Source organism: Rissa tridactyla, chromosome 2 (assembly GCF_028500815.1).
Source record: "Rissa tridactyla isolate bRisTri1 chromosome 2, bRisTri1.patW.cur.20221130, whole genome shotgun sequence".
Lineage (NCBI taxonomy): Eukaryota > Metazoa > Chordata > Aves > Charadriiformes > Laridae > Rissa > Rissa tridactyla.
The window spans coordinates 26,540,463-26,561,160 of NC_071467.1; the positions used below are offsets into that span (position 1 = coordinate 26,540,463).

At 40.1% G+C, this 20,698-nt stretch overlaps 1 protein-coding gene across 7 annotated transcripts in view; it reads left to right on the forward strand.

Moving 5' to 3' along the window:
- RAD54B (RAD54 homolog B) overlaps nucleotides 1-19,049 on the forward strand; it is a 68,719-nt gene extending 49,670 nt beyond the window's left edge. For 3 of the 7 annotated variants that reach the window (XM_054193621.1, XM_054193622.1, XM_054193619.1), the window contains 8 exons: nucleotides 5,687-5,894; nucleotides 6,432-6,571; nucleotides 7,159-7,449; nucleotides 8,641-8,816; nucleotides 11,059-11,320; nucleotides 13,605-13,671; nucleotides 13,965-14,165; nucleotides 18,347-19,049. In XM_054193621.1, coding sequence (XP_054049596.1) covers nucleotides 5,687-5,894; nucleotides 6,432-6,571; nucleotides 7,159-7,449; nucleotides 8,641-8,816; nucleotides 11,059-11,320; nucleotides 13,605-13,671; nucleotides 13,965-14,165; nucleotides 18,347-18,564 — 1,563 coding nt within the window. In that variant the 3' untranslated portion in view covers nucleotides 18,565-19,049. Of the gene's footprint in view, nucleotides 1-5,686; nucleotides 5,895-6,431; nucleotides 6,572-7,158; nucleotides 7,450-8,640; nucleotides 8,817-11,058; nucleotides 11,321-13,604; nucleotides 13,672-13,964; nucleotides 14,166-18,346 lie in introns of those variants that run through there. The other 4 variants (XM_054193616.1, XM_054193618.1, XM_054193617.1 and 1 more) reach the window with 3 other exon arrangements.
- Nucleotides 19,050-20,698: the final 1,649 nt, after the last annotated feature.

The window sequence follows — 20,698 nt, forward strand, 5'->3', positions numbered from 1 at the left end:
TCATAACTCAAGCTCACCTGCCTGCGTGGCATATGTCTGTCTTATCTTTCCTCAGGCTTCACCTTGATGATATAAAAAGTGACACACTCCTCCTTGTGCCTCTTTGATTTAAGAAGCTTTCTGTTGTCTATCAAAGTGCACGCCTTCCCTGCTTTATGTACCAGAGCATCTGCCTTGACTGACTTGTACTCCGTTTCTGTGGTAGTTGCTTTTGTTCTGTACTGAAAACTTTTTCCGCTTTGTTTCGGCTGTCTGTTTCAGGTTACTTCAGAAGCTTATTTCCTTTACTGTCACTGTCAAGAATCGGTTTTCTGTAGGCATGATCTCACGAGTTACCAAGTCGTGAGGTAGTCTCACGAGTTACCAAGCCTAGAGGCTCAGTGTTACATAATGTGAATATCTCTCATACCTAGAAGAATGCAAACAAGTACAAATCTTAATAAAGAAGCAGGATGATGCTGATCCCTCCCTGTCCCTTCTATGGTGGAGCTGTTCCTGCTGGTAATGGCACTCCCAAGTTCCTGTAGTGCCTGGATGAATCCGGTGTGCCGACGAAGTATTTAATCTTTTAATCTCCTTGGTATACCTTTAGTTTGAAACACAGAACTCTCTCCATCCTTTATTGCAAAGACTAAAAGTTCTCGACAGACTCTGCTTCAGCGATCAGGCAGGAAAGCACCTGGCCAAGTAAAAGACAACTGAGTTCAAGGAGTGAGGCTGTAGCATCACTGACTGAGGGCTTTCTCTGAAGGAGAGCCACGTCTTGCTCCATTTATCCAGTCAGGCTTTCTTGCCATGTAAATTTTCCTGTTAAGCATGACTCAATATCTCAGTCAGAGGACTGGGTCGGCTCAAGACTGGCATTCATGAAGCTGTGAACAGGAGACTTATTCACGCTTTCATTAACGCTTCTGAAGCTTTCAGGTTCAAGCTCTGCTTTTTATAATTAACCGTCCAATATTTCTTTTTGTAAGACTTCTGTAGACTTCTTTTGTAAGTCTCCATGTCCATATGGAGTGGGCATTCATAGCAGAAAGGAATCACAGAATCACAGAATGGTAGGTTTGGAAGGGATCTCTGGAGATCATCTAGTCCAACGCCCCTGACAGAGCAGGGACACCTAGAGCAGATTGCACAGGAACACGTCCAGGCGGGTTTTGAATGTCTCCAGAGATGGAGACTCCACCACCTCTCTGGGCAGCCTGTTCCAGTGCTCTGCCACCCTCAGAGTAAAGAAGTTCCTCCTCATGTTTAGGTGGAACTTCCTATGATCAAGTTTGTGCCCGTTACCTCTTGTCCTGTCGCTGAGCCCCATCCTCCTGACACCCACCCTTTAATTATTTATAAGCATTGATAAGATCCCCCCTCATTTGTCTTTTTTCCAGGCTAAAGAGACCCAAATCCCTCAGCCTTTCTTCATGAGAGGGGTGTTCCAGTCCCCTAATCGTCTTGGTAGCCCTTTGCTGCACCCTCTCCAGCAGTTCCCTGTCCCTCTTGAACCGGGGAGCCCAGAACTGGACACAGCACTCCAGATGCGGCCTCACCAGGGCAGAGTAGAGGGGGAGGATGACCTCCCTCGACCTGCTGGCCACACTCTTCTTGATGCACCCCAGGATGCCATTGGCCTGCTTGGCCACAAGGGCACATTGCTGGCTCATGGTCATCCTGTTGTCCACCAGGACTCCCAGGTCTCTTTCCACCGAGCTGCTCTCCAGCAGGTCAGCCCCCAACCTGGTGCAGCACCCTACACTTGCCCTTGTTGAATTTCATAAGGTTCCTCTTTGCCCAACTCTCCAACCTGTCCAGGTCTCTGGGTATGGTGGCACAGCCTTCTGGTGTGTCAGCCACCCCCCCCCAGCTTTGTGTCATCGGCAAACTTGCTGAGGGTGCACTCCATCCCCTCATCCAGGGCATTGATGAATATATTGAAGAGGACTGGACCCAGTACTGACCGCTGGGGAACACCACTCGTCACTGACCTCCAACTAGACTGTGTGCCCCTAATCACAACCCTCTGAGCTCTGTCTTTCAACCAGTTTTCTGTCCACCCCACTGTCCATTCATCTAACCCACACTTCCTAATCTTCCCTATGAGGATGTTGTGGGAGACCATGTCGAATGCCTTGCTGAAGTCAAGGTAGACCACATCCACCGCCCTCCCCTCATCTATCCATCTATCCAAGAGAAGCTGTTTAGCAAACTGTGGTTTTGATACGTACGTTCAGCAATTTACTGTACCCTTGCTTTTTCTTGCTCCTATATATTTGAATTGTGCCGGTGGGAGGAAGTGGAGCACTTGTAGCATCTGCATCTGCATGTGCTTGCAACAAAGATAAAGATATTTATTTTCCAAAGTTTTTTTTTAATCTAATAGTTCCATACAAGTAGATTGAAGAAACAAATAGTACTTCATTCTAAAGATGATCCAATTCTTTCATCAACCAGATTTGCTTTTAGTTTCTTGCATGATCCTTATTGTCTCTATGTAAGAGTGAATATTTCAGATGAAATGGAAGATTTCAAACTGTTTTTAAACTCTTGTAGAGTGTACAAGATTTTGTAACAACAATTATTTCTTTGAATTCCACTCATTATTGTCAAACCCTTGAAGTTACTGAACCTACCCATCTTCCACTGAGGACAATCCACATATAATAAGTGCTCTTTGCATCATTTGCTTTTCTTAGTAACTTGTTTCAAGATGTGGAAATGAAGCAAACTGACTTTTCAGGAACTGTAATGTAATATAGGTTAGGATAAGAAATATGGAAGTTTCTAAAAGAAGTGGATACAAGGCAAAATATAGTATGGCAACGTTTTTACCTGAAAAGGTAGTTAGAAATAATTGAAGGTTTTCTTGCAGTTTTATGAATAATGTTGGGAGGAGAAAAGCTGTATTTGCTGGCAGTTACTATGACCCCAAATGACAGTAGCTTTCATTTTCTTTTAATTTAAATAACTTTAATATTCTTACTCATCTCGTTGGAGCCATTTGGATTGAGGACACCCAGCAGCTTTTAAGATTGTGTTCCCAAATAGGAAGGAATACATTGTCATGCAAAAGGAAGACACAATATGACTTGCCTGGGGTATAATGAGGTATTTCAAAATAATTTACTGTCTGTCTTCTCCGGAAAAACAGCAATTACCATACTGTTATTTCTCTGGTATAACTTAAAAGGAAGAGCTTGTCTCAAAGGTTTTTTCTATTCTTGCCTGTAAGGAATACATTCAAAGAACTGGCAGACTCTTTAAAATGTGTTAGGCATGTTTTCGTCACTTTCACACTGAAACACTGCGAAAACTGATCCTAACCCTTCAGTAACAGACTCTTCAAAAAACCAGGACATTATCTGCTCTTGAAATGTGATTTCAGTTTACTTCTGTTAAAATGCAGATGTCATGTAGAGGACATTGCTTTTAAAATGAAGGCGTCCCCACAAAGGTTGCATTTAGGTCTCGTTAATCTACGTTATCAGCATTTGAGATGTGTTTGAGAGAATAACTCCTTTATCCGTTTGCAGAGTATCACTTCTACTGGGGTTGTTTCGGTTTGGTTTTTAAGTCAGAATATCTGGAGAATGAATTAATTCAACGTTTACATTGCTTCATGATTCAGCATTTTTTAATTTACGCTTAACTGGCTACAGTGGATTTTGGACTAGTGCAAAGAAGGGTCTGTGTCTGTTCAAAGAGTAAGTCTGGGACATTATGGAGCTCTAATACTGATTGACAATTGCTCCATATGTGGCTCCGGGCAACTCACTTAAACCTGTCAAGTCACTTTGGGTAATTGTGAAAATGGAGGCTATAATACATACATATCTTGCAGCCAGTTAAGAGGATAAATTAATTACTTGACATTAGCTTGTAAATTTATTTAATTTTCAGTCCATCATCCACTGCTGTTATTATATACAGCAGTGAATATATTAAATTTGGCTGCAGGGGGCTTATAATATGCCAGGAGTCTCCTGCTTTTTTTAAAGGGGTTCAGACAGTGCAGAAAAATTGATGATTTACCAGGGGAGGATGCTGGAGGCAGTTCCCCAGTGCTCCCACCACTTTCCCCGTAGTCTCAGCTCACACCCAGGAAGTGTAGGAAAACAAAATGATTCCTGTACCCTGGGCATCTTCTGATGCTTGGCCATCCCAAGAGGAAGTCAGAGGGGCATTGTCTCTGTGTTCAGGGCTGCAATTTGGAGCCTGAATACGGGGTAAGGACGACATTGGGTGTTGCCTTCAGGGCTCCTTTGTGTCTCTGTTCCTGTGTTGGGAGATCTTATGCTCCAATTTTGAAACTGTCAGTAAAAATACTGGCCAGAAAACGGGCGGTTAAGTACAGTCCAGGAAACAACAGGAATGCTCGGGCCCAGTCCAAACACCTGGGGAGACTGGTGCATGCCCTTGTCACCTGCTCCTCACTACTCCTTGCTTCCTCCGATGCGCGCCGGACCTCTTTGTGAGCAGCATGTGGAGACTGATCTACCACAAGGTACTTTGGGAGATTAATGTGCCAGATTCAGCCCATAGATTCCTCAGAATCACCTGCTAGGAGGCTCTAAATGTTGTGATAATTAAGTGGTGCTGCTTTTACAGTGTATTACACCATCTGGCTCCAGACTTAGTTGTCTGTGTTTCGTTACTGATCTTGTTTGTAAATAAAAATACCTTCTGAGTCTCTAGCTTGATTTGATTTCACAATTAAAGAGGTTCTTCAGCTTGTCAGCTGGGCCCGTAACCTGCTTAGTTAGTGAGCACTGTTAGGAAACAGGAAGGAACGTGCAGGGAATTAGTGTCTGGAGCAAAGCAGAAAGGTGAGGGATGTGCCATGGTAGATTTTTCCATTTTTATGCAGAATTACAAGACAGGTAAGCAATCCTGTACATTCACAAGTCTGTACAAAAAGGTACCTATTTCTAGGAACTTTTTTGGAAGAAGCTCCCTGTCACATTGCAGTGACTTTTCATGTAGTGTGTCTCTTTCTTTTAACAGACATCAAAAGCCTTGATGTCTATTGGAGGAGAAGGGTTTGAAGCATATATGAGTGGAGGGACTCACAGCCATTTTCTGACCACCAACAGAGGGTTTAGAAATCAATTCTGTTTATTTACCAGTAGACAGGGTGTGTTTTCTGGGGCTGGTTATGGGCTCTGTTTTCTGAGTCCCAGGCTGCCCTTACCTGTTGGCCAACCCACCAATGTTAAGGGCTTGTAACTAAGTTATTGTCATATTCAATTCAAAACTACGAGAGGAATTTTGGTAGAACGTAGTAACTTCCTACTGGAGCACATTGCTGCACCCTGCAGCTTGAGGTCCCAAAGATTGTACAGGCAGCTACTTACACCTCTCTGTTATCTTGGCTTTAAGTTGAAGCTTACCTAAATGCCAGGACTGGGAAGCTGTTACGGTGAGCCTGTGCTTTTCACCTTCACGGTAATGTATCTCAGAAGATTTGAAGGCCTAAAAGAATAATAAATTTTCTTTTAATGAAGTGGTAAAACTCTTAATTGCTGCATCAGATCCCATATTTCCTTTGCAAATTAGGAAAGAATCAATAATCCGGACTCACGGAGGAGACAGTAAATGTACCGTGCTAGAAACAAAATTCTGTAGACACTGCATGTTTAAGGAATATGATGAGTGATATATATATTGTGTGATATATTTTCCTTTACACCTGCAGGACCACAAAGTAGAAGAATTCAGCGGTTCTCCACTTTATTCAGTTTTGATAATCAGTTATGAGATGCTGCTGCGATCTTTGGATCAAATTCAGGCTATAGAATTTAACCTCCTAATCTGTGATGAAGGACATCGTTTGAAAAATAGCTCTATTAAGACAACTACAGCCCTCACTAGTCTGTCTTGTGAAAAGAGAATTATCCTTACTGGTTAGTATCTGTAGCTACTTTTAATATTTAGCTATGCTAATAGTACTACGTTGGGGTAAAGGAAAAAGCTGTTGTTAAGTATGGCAGGAGCACAGTATAAATTTTGTCAATCGGTATTAAATGTACAAATCTTGGGTCTTATAAAAACAGATTATTTCCAATTTTTTAAAATAAATGCAAAATTTGTCTAACTTCAGGGACAGGCAGTGAACTTGGGAACTTCAGTGGGGAATCAGGGCTCTGTTTACATACACTCATTGTTTTCCTCTGTAGTTATTTAATGAAATTGATTTAGAACTTGACTTTTTAATTATTTTGTCAAAACAATTAGATGAGCAGTCTGTTTAGCAGGAGAGTAGCTTATTAATCATGATAAAGTTTTAGATTAATTCAGAACTCTGTATAATTCGCATTGAAACAAAACATCTGTTTTCAAGATACATTCTTAACATTAATCCTTGCATTCAACGGTTGCACTTCTATCAGTTTCAAGAAAAAGCTACCAAATGCAGAATTTATTTTTTTTTCTCTTTCCAGGTACTCCAATCCAAAATGACTTGCAAGAATTTTATGCATTAATAGAATTTGTGAATCCAGGAATACTTGGTTCTTTATCCACATATAGAAAGATATATGAAGAACCCATTGTCAGGTCTAGAGAACCTTCAGCAACAAAGGTATATTTAAAAAAATGCAGCTGTAGAAGAAAATTCTAAGCCAGCACTGTGACATTTACTTTCTGTGGAATGAAATGAAGCTCAGGACTACTAATAGTAGCCAAAGATTTTCAATTTGAAATAAATTCAGTTGTTCTCCAAAGGGAGCTGGAGGAATACATGCATGTTGAGATCACGTCATTTCAGCTGCCTATAGATTAGCAGGCAAAAATTGTTCTTCCAGCACCTGGTGTTCCCAAAAATGCCATGCGCATTACCATATGACAATACTTTATTCATTCTTAGTTTCTCCACAGTACTACACAATCTGTATGATTTCATTGCATCAACCAAGAAATTCTAAAATGTAATTTGAGTCTTGGATGTCCTCTGGGACATTTTCTTCCTTTGTTTAAGACGTTAGAAACCAGACCTAGAACTAAGCTAATGCAGTGGTACTAATTGGAGAAGAACTCATCATTACAGTCCTGTGTTAGAAAATGGTATCATACTTTTAAAATGTTCTTTAACTACTTAATTAAAATAATACAGAAAAGTATTGTGATAAAATGCAAGATTATCATTAATTTTGTGCTTTGTTCTTTTAGGAGGAAAAGGAATTAGGAGAAAAAAGAGCAGCAGAACTCACACGCCTCACTGGGCTCTTTATTCTTAGGAGAACACAGGAGGTTATAAACAAATTTCTGCCACCCAAAAAGGAGAGCATAATCTTCTGCCGACCAACATCACTGCAAATTGAATTGTATCAAAAACTGCTCAGTTCTCGAGTTATTAGGTCCTGTCTACAAGGCAGGCTAGAAAACAGTCCTCACCTAATATGTATAGGAGCGTTGAAAAAGCTTTGCAATCATCCATGGCTTCTGTTTAGAGCTATAAAGGTATCTATTTGCATGGGGGGTGGGTGCCTACAATTAGTCATTTCAGCCGGCAAAGGTCACTAAAACTATGTTATGGTCAATGTGCATATTACTTAAGGTCATTTCCGTGCTCTTTTCTCACATACAACTTGCTTTAGGAGATCTGCTTTCAAAAACATAAATGTTAGGAAATCTGAATGTACTCAGGGAATGTATCTCACCAGTTTCCTATTGCCTTATGGTATTTTCTTGTTCTTCATGTATTTTCCCTCTTAGTCCTGTCTCTGAATATTTAAAAAATACATACGTGAATTTTACAAAGAATACTGTTAGCTAGAGATTATTCTGTCTGCTGGTTCCTCTGAAACCTCCCTGTCCACGTGATAATTCCACTCTTTCAATCCCAGCGACACTGGGAGCTGCAGACTCAAGACGTCAGTGGTACTAGATGTCTCCATTTCCACTTCTCGTGGGCTCTTGTCACACTGTACACCTTGTTATTTCTATAAAAATGTTCTTATTCCTATAGGTAAATAATGTGATAGTTAGAACTAACTTCTATGGCCCCTAGTCAATGTCCAAGTAAGCTGGGTGGAAATGTAAATCTTGCTTAAAAGATGTACCCTTGTGGTTTTGGGGTTTGATTAGTTTGACTTTCCCTCCCTGTGAAATATTGATTTTCAAATTACAGAAAAATATTACCTGTATTTCTTCTATTTTATTCATTTTGCTTGTTAGTTTTTCTTCATTTCCAGTTGCATAACTGAATGTTAATGATAACATCTTCCTAAAAAAAGTCAATGACTGGGGAGTTCCACGGTAAGGTATCATGTGATTTAGAAAGAAAAAGCAAAGTATTAATTTTTTTCACCAGCTTTTAGACATGGCTTTGCTGTGTGTGTACACCTGTGTGGTTGTTTAAGTAGACAAGTAAAAGTAGAACATGTTTTTCAGTTTTAAGTATTTCAACTTTCTACTCAGCTGCAAACAACATCTTACTTTAGAGGGTGTAAACCAAAATAAATGCTATCAGTATTTTTAAACCATGCTTTCAATGCAGTATTGGGAGGTTTTAGTGCTCACATGATGCAGTACTTTGTGGCAGCTTTTGATGCCTCCTTTTGTCTTCGTAATAAAAATATAGCAAAGTTTTAAAAAAAGCCCAAAACATGATAGATGGGTGTGGGACTTGAATCCTTTTATTTTCAATAGGAAAAAAGCTGCGATCCTATGTCTGATGAACATGATGAGTCCAGTCTCTACGAAGGTCTAATAGATGTCTTTCCACAAGATTATACTTCGGACACTTTCTCTGAAACTGATTCAGGAAAATTGCAGGTGCTGGTGAAGTTGTTAGCAGCAATCCATGAGCTCAACTCTTCGGAAAGGTAAGTGTGAAAGAAAGGTGAAATAGGGATAATGGGAGTGACCTGCTCGATATTGTTTTGCTTTTCAAATGCATGGGGATGTAATATTCAAAATAAAGGCATTGCAACTGTTTGCAAAGGTGCCAAGCATATTTATGCATTGTACTCCTGGCTCTTCCTTGTTCAATTACTAAACTAGGATTTCAGCTGACATTTTCAAAGTTGCTCTTGATATTTTTTCAAGATAAAGATACCTGTATTTTTCATACTGAGTTCCAGCAAGTAAGACAGGGTTTGCTACAGCCCCTGTACTATGGCATATTGTCTTCCAAAGACTTTCCAATGCTTTGTATCTCCTTGAGGAGATGTATTCATGTATTAAATACTTTAAATTGCACTAAAATATTTTTAATTACTAGACTGTAAGTTCTTTCCTCTTTAATCCCATTTAACTGCTCAGTGCTTGCTGCCTTTTCTGTTCAGGGGAACCAGTCTCAACAGACAAACTTGCACAGCAACTGCTTATTTTCCCTGTGGTAAATGCCACTGACACGTAGGAGAACCTCTGTTTATCTTGGAGTAATGAGATGCACGTGGGTAGTTACCGTGCAATTGCTGATTCATGGAAGTCTCACGTGCCCTTGTGTCCCATGATAACTTTTTTACATACTCATGCCTTAAGGCCCCGCTATTCCAAAAGTATTTAGCTTTTAGCTTTTATTTAAATTGATGCTTAAATAGGACACGCTGTAATTCAGTAGCGGGAAGTAACAGCAGATCTCTTGGCACTGATGTAATGGAATTTGTTTCTTCCTGATGCTCTCTCTTTACAAATCAGAAAGCTGTGCCTGTTGTTAGTGTTTATATGCCTAACATCCATTGAAACCAATGACAGCTAAATATCTAAATGCACTGGCTGTATTTCTTATAGGTCAAAAAAATCAGGGGTATTGGGAAAAAGCACCTTTCCCCCTATCAGTGCTATAGGAGCTGCTGAGGTACAGCTGGTGTCGAGGCATTATTTTACACTTTGAAAGTTTTGTTGCTTTAATTCAGTGCTGTTCATGTTTCTTTATCATTTTCTGCTCTCATTTCTCTGTTTCTCCGCTCTCATTAGTACTAAGTAGTTTTTGCAATATGCAGACTTAATTCCAGACCTCTTTTAAAGTTTATATTCTATTTTTTAGTGAAAACAAAGATGTGAATTTGAGGTTGACGAACAAAAAATATCCATCTTGCAAAGTCTTTACAAACAAGTCTTGAATGTAGTTCAACTGTAAAATGTAGTAATAAAAACACTTTAAAACAATTTTAAAATGTTAATTTGTCAGGTTTTCCCTGAAATTATTTGTCTAGTTCTTCAGTACTTGTTTTTAATCAAAATTATTTTAAAAAATGGAGCGCCTTTGATGGAATTCTGTATATTTAGTTTAGATTATAAAAGACCTCCAAGCAAGATCTCGCAGAAAATGTCCTAACTGAGCTTATTATTTTATTTATAGCTTAAATTCAAAAGATCCTTCTTTTTCCACTCAGTAGAGTCATCTTCAATATATGGGAGTATAGAAATTCTAGATTTGCAGATCTCTGAAACTTACTTAGTCAAAATTTCAGAGAAAAAGCATCAACATAGTATGGGTCATCAGTGTTAGGGATCAGGACACCGATTTTGCTTTAAATAAAATAATAACAAAAATCAAGAATGTATTGTTTGCGGTATCCTTCGCTATCCTTCATCCTGGTTCTTTTCAGTCATAAAATGTAGGGGTCATTGCATTGCTTTCCTATTTGACTTTCATGATTTTGTTGGTTAGAATTTTCGAAGGTTGTCTGTAGAAGTTCACAGTAGCTTTTTCAGTAAGTAGAGTAATTTATATATTATTTATTAGCTGCTACAACACCCTTTGCAAATGCTGCCTGAACAACTGCTATTTGTATAAATAGAGATTTATTTTAAAAAAAAATCTGTCTCTGTGATTGGTTCTGGATCCCTGCAATCTAGGCATGAAACCAAATTCTGTTGCGAAGGAAAACATTTATTAACATTTGAACGCTTGACAGTAGGTATAATGCATCCAAATCTAGTATATGCTTCAAATTAATTGGAAATGTTTTATTTCTTAGGCAATATGAGTAACCTTCAGGTTGATGTATAATTTTTGCCTGACTTGTAATTTCATTTTCTTTGATGTCTTCAGTAATTTGCTATTGGACTTTACCAAGGTCTAAAATGATAAGATAACTTTGTTTTACTGTTTGACAGAGTCGTACTGGTATCCAATTACACTCAGACATTAAACGTATTACAAGAGACGTGCAAACGTTATGGATACTCTTATACTAGACTTGATGGACAGACTCCTGTCTCCCAGCGGCAACAGATTGTTGATACATTTAATAGCAAATTCAATCCAGCTTTTATCTTTTTGCTGAGTTCAAAGGCTGGCGGTGTGGGACTGAATCTGATCGGAGCATCTCATTTGATCCTGTATGATATCGACTGGAATCCAGCTACAGATCTTCAGGTCTGATATAACTGTGTGTGGGTGGGTTGGGATGGGCATCAAATGAAATCTTGATTGGTTTCGAAATGCTTGCCTTTAAATGTCTTATCGCTACCCAGTTGTCACCTTGCATCTGGACAAGTGTATTAGTGGAGGAAAACTGTATCTGACAAGAACAGAAGAAATGTTTCTCTGTCAGGTGATATATATTGGTATCATTAGAAGCCCCCTTGCAGTAAAAAATGAAGAGTAAATTCTGGTTTCCTCAGAGGAGTCAGTCCTGTATCCCCTTTGTCTCCTGACCTCTTTTTAATGGGAAAGTTGCTGTGTGTTAAAGGAGAAGCCGCTGCCTGAGCATTCATCCACCATTCAAGGTGTCGCACACACACCACCCGAGTCTTTAACTGCTGGGACCAAGGTCCCTTCACAGTGGGTGACCCCAGTGAGCCGACGGGTGCCCATTTTGACTCCTCACACACTCTCCCTCCTTCTTCAGGCTCAACCTTAGGTGGCCGGGCTCCCCCTGTGTTGCACGCATTTACTAAATAGCCTTGGAATTCTGGCGATTTAGCTTCATGGAGGAGTAAAATGCCGAGACCAAGAGAGGATGCTGAAAAGTGCTCTCAGTTGTTTTCTAATATACGCCCAGAGTATAACCCAAATTGTGGATTTCCCGCAGAAGAGTCTCAGGTGTTGGATTTTATAAAAATAAATAATTTAATTGAAAGGTACAGCAGCAGGGTTCGCTAGCTGGGTGTCTCCAGACAGGGACATTGAACAAAGATGTCCCTGAGCAATTATACCCTTGCGATCTATATGCCCTCCCCTCATGCGCTCTTCACATGTCTTTTAGTCCAGTGATGATTTTTCATCTGGAGTCTTCTAACATAATATTGGATTATTTTTCTTTGTCTAGGCAGGTAAGCCATTGACTGCTCTTATCTTGTTGATTTGCAGTCTCTGATGGCGGTTGGAGCACCCTTATCTTCTGGTTTACGCTTCTTGTGCACCTGCACTCGCTGGCGGAACACGGGGAACCAAAAGTCCCAGACTTAGGGAAAAACACTACCAAAATATCAGTGTGTTATGGACGTTTTCCTCATACTGAAAAACTAAACACAGCACTGTACCACCTGCTAGGGAATTTACTAAGAAAATTAACTCTATTGCGGCCTAAAGGCTTCAGCAAATGTAGCTACTCATGCTAAGTAAAGCTAGGCAAACAGCAGAAATCACACCTTATAACCATAAGTAATTTATTCTAATGAAAACGTACTTATTTAAGCTGAGCAACTAATATCTCCCAACACTGTGTTTCTAAAAAGAAAAGAAAATTTTGGTTAGACTACATAGGAAGTGCTGCTGTCGATTTACAATACCTGAGAAAAAGGGAGAGGTTCTGATCAGAATTCAGAGAATGAGAAAATCATGTGGCAATGATGCTAAAAGAAAGAAAACAAAGCCAGTGCCATGCTATTCCTGTAACAGCACTGTTGGCCTCAAGGGATTCTTTAATTGGCATATGAGTGAAATAGTCCTTAACAATAACAATTTTAAAAATTCTTTTTATCAATGCAGTAAGAAACTTTTTATTGTAGAGTAAGGCTGTGGGCTTAATACCTGAAATATACTCTGATTCTTGGCCTTGCTCCCATACCAAGTGTGAATTAGTACCCTCATGTGGTCACTTGTCTTGTTGCTTGAAACACAGTCTGTTAAATAGTCAAAATTGCTACAGGTTGCCAAAGACCGCAAACCATGTTGTGGGTGCTTGTACCCAATATGTACGTGTAACCCTTACATTTTTTACAAAAATCAAATAACAATACTCAGTTACATTTTGTTTGTTTAAGAATTAAAGGGTGTGTGAAACACTAATTTTACAATTTTAAGAGGAATTGGAATGTCACTTTTAAAGCTGTATTGTGGCAAAAAAAACCTTTGGAGATAGTGGAGAATGATGAGTATTCCTGAAAACAACTGCTAATGCTTGGAAAACAAATATGAAGAGGTTATTTCTGGTGGGAAAGAGGTCAAACCCCTACCTTCCTACTATACTACACAGAAAGAAAGGGGAGCAGAAATGGCAGAAAGTAAATTATGTTTTCAAAATTATTTACAGTTAATAACATAAGACTTCTGTAAAAACAGTCAAAGACAGTTATTGAGGAATGCTTTCTTTGGACAACATCTTTTTGAATGAGCTAGGAGAACTGGTAATTTGATCGGTGGAGGCTACAAATTTTAGTTAAAATACTATTTTATAGTACGCTGTTAATGCTCGTCATCTTTTTGCTTTCTTCAGGCAATGGCCAGAGTGTGGAGAGATGGTCAGAAACACACTGTATGTATCTACAGACTGCTAACCACAGGTCAGAGATGGTGCTCAAACATACCCTAGACTGAGACAGCTATTGAAATTTTGTCAGTAAAAGAAAGGGAGAGAGTATGTTTGGAAATCATTTGCTCTTTAAAAATACGTGTTTTGTTCTGAATTCAGTTAAAATAGAAACATCACATCAATTCTTTTAGCTTTGCTTTGGTTTTGCTTTAATAATGGAAAATAGTGGTTTAGCATTATAAAGAAATGGATTTGACTTTTCTTCTTGAGAATACTAGTCAAAAATTATCCCAGTGTATCTTTTTTTTTTTTTTTTCAATACAGGCTCAATAGAAGAAAAGATTTATCAAAGACAGATCAGCAAACAAGACCTTTCTGGGGCAGTTGTAGACCTTTCCAAGACATCTGAACACATCCATTTTTCCATAGAGGAGCTTAGAGATCTCTTTACTCTTCATGAAGATTCTACCTGTGTTACCCATGACTTGCTTGAGTGCGACTGTATGGGGAAAAAAGACCATCAAAGTGAGTTTCTTTTTCATTGTCTCTGGCCATCGCTGAGGTAGTACATCCATTCTGAATATATGGTCTGTCACTGGAGAAAACTCTGATGCTCAGTAAAATAGGATTGAAGCAGATATGTTCATTATGGGATCTTCCAGATATTGGCTGATTTTTCTAATCCATAGGAGCCCTTCACAAGATGAAGAGGAGAAAAGATTCATTCCTTGCAGTAACAGCCAATTCATGGCTCATACCTCTTTAATTCCTTGAATTAGCTATGGCCAACTCAACTAGTGATTCATTACAACCAAATGACACTATATGGTGTTTTGTTTCTAAATATTCAAGGACAACAATGAGTAGCTGCTAAGTGTTAGTTCAAAGACTTATCTGTGAACAGCTATACCAGCCAGTGCCAGATGAAGATCTAGATAATGATACACCAAATTTCAGAATATAGCCCTTCACTTCATAGTTATTAGCTGAAGCTCATGCAGGATGATTAAAATAGTTATTTGAGAAACATTGGAAAATCCTCTGGCAGTTGTAAACCCAAGTTCCAAGTATTCACATCTATCCTTTCTGCAGGAATCTGTCTCTTGTGTTCTTTTGGCATACCAGAATTGTTTTAATACCTTGCTGCATACATGTGTGTAGGTTTAAGTTAGGAGCAGGATTAAAAAAGAAAAATCATCTTAGGTTATGTTTACATCTTATCCATTTTAACTTGATAGCTCATCTAATTTCTTAAAGGAAAGAGTGTCTATTGCCCTGGTATGTTTCTTTCCTTTGGGCATGAAATATCCATATACAGTATTCACAGATGTGATAATGAGGTACCAATACTGATGTCTTCTAAATGCACACAGATACCACAATAAAAAGAGCCAAACAAATGGCTACAAGAGTGCATGTGCTCAATACACCCAATGAGAATATTTGTCTTGATGGTTTACATGTCTCCAGGTAGTAGGCTAGAGCTGTATTCCTCTCTCCCCAAAATGGGGAGGCCTTGATTAGTGAAAGCACAGTGCTTCTGTAGCCATAAGAATTTGACTTTCTCCTTTAATTTTGCTCCACATACTGATTTCGTTGCCTTTGTGTCTTTCTTTAAGGACTGAAAAATTAGATCTTCCAGTTTTGCATGAGTAAGTGATCTTCTAAAATATACCAGCCTCCACTTAGGTACTATTGCAGGATCTGTGTGGAAAAGGCACCTTTAGTGTAAAATGTTAGTCAGAAATCCAAAGAAATTTATGTTATTACTGTGCGAACACCGGTGCATATAATTTTATTTAGCATTTTGCAATTGTCTTAACACTCTTGAGTGCATGTCTTATGATTTGAACACATATTGGTTCCATCAGTTCAACCACAACATCAGTCTCTTGGATCTCAGGGCAGTGAATGTAACCAGGACTTCCTCAAGGATAACCATATCTTGGTTCCAGTGAACAGATGGGGTCCTGGTGGACAACAAGCTCAACATGAGTGAACAGTGTGCTGCTATGGCAAAGAGGGCCAACAGGATGCTGGGTTGCATCAACAAGGGCATCACCAGCAGAGATAAAGAAGTCATTATCCCACTCTACTCAGGCCACACCTGGAATGCTGTGTTCAGTTTTGGTCCCCGCTATACAAAAAAGATGTGGACAGGCTGGAGAGGGTTCAGAGATGGGCCACCAAGGTGATCAAAGGACTGGGAAGCCTGCCGAATGAGGAAAGGCTGAGAGAACTGGGTTTGTTCAGCCTTGAGAAAAGAAGGTTTAGGGGAGACCGTATCACCATGTTCCAGAAGATGGAGACTCCTCTTTTTACAAGGAGTCACATGGAAAAGACAAGATGCGATGGGTACGAGTTACTTCTGGGGAGATTCTGATGGGACACAAGAAGAAAATTTTTCACAATGAGAACAATCAGCCATTGGAATAATCTCCTCAGGGAAGTGGTGAATTCCCCATCATTGGACACCTTTTAAGATTCAGCTGGACAGGGTGCTGAGCCATCTTGTCTAGACTGTGCTTTTACCAAGAAAAGTTGGAGCAGATCCTTGAGCTCCCCTCCAACCTGGTATTCTATGATTCTATGACTTCAGAAGCGCATCTATTCTAAATTTTATTCTGGCCAGTAAAAGAATATGTTTCAAGTCATATGACAGTCAAAAGGAAAGTCATGCATAATATGACTCTTTATGGGTTCTCCAAAACTTTAAAAAACTCAAGAATACTCTGAATATCACAGGTCTTTCCTAAGGAGCATGTAACACTGCTATGAAAATATTTGACAACAGGTTTGAAACCAGTAACAGCAGTGATGCAATTTTTTCCATCCAAAATGATTTCTTCATTTATCACATGCGTCAGATGAATCGTGAAGCCAGCAATGTGTGACATACCCTGCAATGACCTGGCACAAAGTGAATTCCTCTCTTTGTGCTTCACAGGCAGTAGTTTTTTCTTTACTGTGATATACAGTATACAATATTGTGTATGTTGAACAACTTGGCATAAGTGGGATGTACAGAGTGCACAGCTCTAGTGTGCTGAGTCAATGAAGTAGCTATTCAAACTATTCTTAGCTGTCTGGAATGACTTCTCTGGGAGGAAATAGAAGCTAGCATGAATTTTGCTGCAACATACTTCTAGATTCGGATTTACTTAAAGAGTGGGAGCAGCCCAAATGTCAGAGAATTAGGAAAACAGAAGAAAGGAAATTACTAGATAAGATATTTCCTTTCCCATCCATGTGTGAAAGGATTTGTCTTTATGCTAGCATATGGTGATTTTGATAAACTAAATCAATGAGCAAGAAGCACCCTTTTCGCCTCTTACTGTGGATACATATGTTTGGGTTTCAATGACACAGAAGGATTATATATGCTGTCCCTGGTGGCCTTCTATGAGAAGGTCACAACATCAATAGACAAGGGAAGAGCAACTGACGTCATTTACCTGGACCTGAGCAAAGCCTTTGACACTGTCCCGCATGACATCCTGGTCGTCTCCAAGCTGATAAAATATGGCTTTGATGGACTGACAATTCAGTGGATAAAGAACTGGCTTGATGGCCGCACCCAAAGAGTGGCTGTCAATGGGTCCATGTCCAAGTGGAGGCCAGTGACAAGTGGAGTCCCTCAAGGATCAGTACTGGGACCGGCCTTGTTTAACGTCTTTGTCAGCGACATGGCCAGTGGTACAGAGTGCACCCTCAGCAAGTTTGCTGGCAACACCAAGCTGTGTGGGGCGGCTGACAGGCTGGAGGGAAGGGATGCCATCCAGAGGGACCTTGACAGGCTGGAGAGGTGGGCCCATGCCAACCTCATGAAGTTCAACAAGACCAAGTGCAAGGTCCTCCACCTGGGTCGGGGCAATCCCAAGCACCGATATAGGCTGGGCAGTGACTGCCTTGAGAGCAGCCCTGAAGAAAAGGACTTGGGGGTGCTGGTAGACGAGAGGCTCAACATGAGCCGTCAGTGTGCGTTAGCAGCCCAGAAAGCCAACCGTATCTTGGGCTGCATCAGGAGAAGCGTGGCCAGCAGGTCGAGGGAGGTGATTCTCCCCCTCTACTCCACTCTCGTGAGACCCCACCTGGAGTACTGCATCCAATTCTGGAGCCCCTACTACAAGAAAGATATGGACATGCTGGAATGCATCCAGAGAAAGGGCCACGAGGATGATCAGAGGGCTGGAGCACCTCTCCTATGAGGACAGACTGAGAGAGTTGGGGTTGTTCAGTCTGGAGAAAAGAAGGCTCCGAGGAGACCTTATAGTGGCCTACCAGTATCTTAAGGGGGCCTACAAGAAAGCCGGTGAGGGACTTTTTAGGATGTCAGGTAATAGTAGGACTAGAGGGAATGGATTAAAACTAGACATGGGCCGATTCAGACTGGACGTTAGGAAGAAGTTCTTCACCATGAGGGTGGTGAGGCACTGGAACAGGTCGCCCAGAGAGGTGGTGGAAGCCCCATCCCTGTAAGTGTTCAAGACCAGGCTGGATGGGGCTCTGAGCAGCCTGGTCTAGTGGGAGGTGTCCCTGCCCATGGCAGGGGGGTTGGAACTAGATGATCTTTAAGGTCCCTTCCAACCCTAACAATTCTATGATTCTGTGATTCTATGTTCTATTTTCTTTCATTTGTTATTGATTCAGACTGAAATTTTCTGTCCTAGTTTTCTCTGATCAGTCTACTGCATCATTTTTTTCAGATCCTTCCTCAGAAAAGCCTTCTGTATCTAGAAGTTGCCAGCTTGGCCAAAACCATGGGAAGCCTAACTCAAAGAAACCACTCTCCATGTCACAGTTGATGCAATGGAAACATTTCTCTGGGCAACATCAGACTCTAGCTGATCCTTTCCTTGAAAGGATAAAAGAGAATGCTTCTTTCTTTTTCCAGAATGTCACCAGTCCAACTTCCCCCACCTAATAAAACTGAAGTGTCTTTCCCTACCACTTGCATCCTCCTCCTCCTAGGTATGGTAAACAGCTGGACTGATGTGCAGTTACATTTTGTTCTTTTTGCCAAGTTCTGTTCTGTGTATTTCTGACAAGATTTCTGGGTAAATGTGATTCCTGTTGTTTATACAAAGTTACAGTTATTACTAAGTTAATCATACTTACTATAATTATAATACAGATTTTTAAAGCTAACTTTGCTTTCCAGTCTTCTGTTCTTTTGATATCGTAATTAGTAAGATTGGTTTTGTGCACATTCCTATGTATATCTACTTTGTTTTATAGTTTTTGTTTGATCATAATGATTTATTGCTTGTAAAGCTGGCAACTCTTGAGCCAAATTTTGTAAGATTAAGCAATGCTATATAAACGTATATGCTGTTAACAAGACTCTGGTTGGATTTTTGTTTTGACAATGAAAAGTTAGGTATCTGTGTAGCTGTGGCTTTATAGCAAGGTAGGTGCTGGTTTCCTTGAATTTACAATTTAATGAAACTCAGAACAATAGCCACTGAGGTCCAAAATTCTGAGATCACAGCTTGATACTATGTCAAAATAGTCTTAAATTTACCTATTACTTTCACTCGGGAAAATAAACTTTATTTCTCAGACATACGGAGTACAGGCTTACCTACATTTAGCTAACTCCTTTTAAGGACAGTTTCTGCCAAACACTGGAGCTAAGCACATTTTCATGGTATATTTTTTATGGGTGTATTTTCCTTCTTCTTTGAAGGTGCAGAAGTTTGAAATTAGTTTACAGCTTTTAAGTGAAGTACTTTGGCACTTTGGAAGGCCCAGAAGAACAGAAGATTGGATAATTTCCAGAAATACAGGAAACTTACAGAATTTGAAAGAGCTTGAACAAGAACAGGGCTCCATTGTGGTAATCCTGCATTGTGCCACACGATTTACAGCCTCTGGATATTTGGTACATGTTGTGGTATCAGTGGCTAAAAGCCCAACCAACATTCAGAAAACAGTTAATATTGGTTTGTTCTCCCTGCTATAACAATTTCTCTCTTTCTGTAGACTGTCATTGAGTTCACAGTCCATCCTAACCTATCATCAAACATTTTCCTTGCATTTTGATCCAGTTTGGGAATGGAAAGCCACGTGCACTGACCTCCACATTTATTTCAGAGCGGTTTTTGAGTTTCCTTTGACTCTAAATGCTGAATGACACCAGAAAACAGTGAAAACCAAAGTGAGAGAATGATTGAGAAAGTCATCAATTACAATCATCTTTTTTGGCTTGCAAACTGTGTTCTTGGTAACAATTAGAATTGTGCTAATAGGTAGAGTTTAATTCTTTAACATTTTAGGCTGGCTGTTAAAGAGCCTGTTCTTCTCCCTGCTTATGGTGGAGTGCGATGGTCACGCTTATCAGGGGCTGTGCTGCTGTTCTGCCCATTCGCTGTTAAACAAAGGCTGTCTGATATCTTACAGTTCCCACAGCTTATTTTAATTAGCAAGGGCAAGGTTTGCCTGCAGCTTTGTAACTCAAGAAAGAGATTCTAGTCAATCTGTATAATAATGATTATTGTAATTAATAATTATCTGAGACTGATCATACTTAGATCTCTGCTGCCCGTAAGTTTCTGTAGGGTGTGCTCCTGTCCCTGTCTGTAGGAAGCACACCGGCATTCCCTGTTGTCTACTGATGCTGATCTCATTTGTGGTTTCTTGCATCTTCATAAATGAGTAGATGGCAGTTTGGTTCCATTGCTGGTTTGTTCGTGGGACCCTGGTCATCTCCACTGAACACACACGAGCCTACTCTGGTTTGGAGCAAACCAACTGGCAGTGCTGTTGAGGAAACCTGGGCATATAAGAGAAGGAGGTTTGCTCTGGGATCCACACTGGGCCATGTTTCATCTCCTCAGCCTAAGGCAGTCCCTCAGGGCTATCTCAGCAGGCCATCTCACCTCACCTGTTGAGTCCTGCCCTCAGACAATTCTATGTGCTGTCACATCACGCATAGCTCTGCACAATACAGCTGCAGCTGCATGCTGGGAGAACACAGGTCTGGCAGAGAAGCCCTTTTGTTGTTTTGCCTCCAGGGTAGTTTTATTTTGGCAGTTTTTAAATAAAAAAGATAAAAG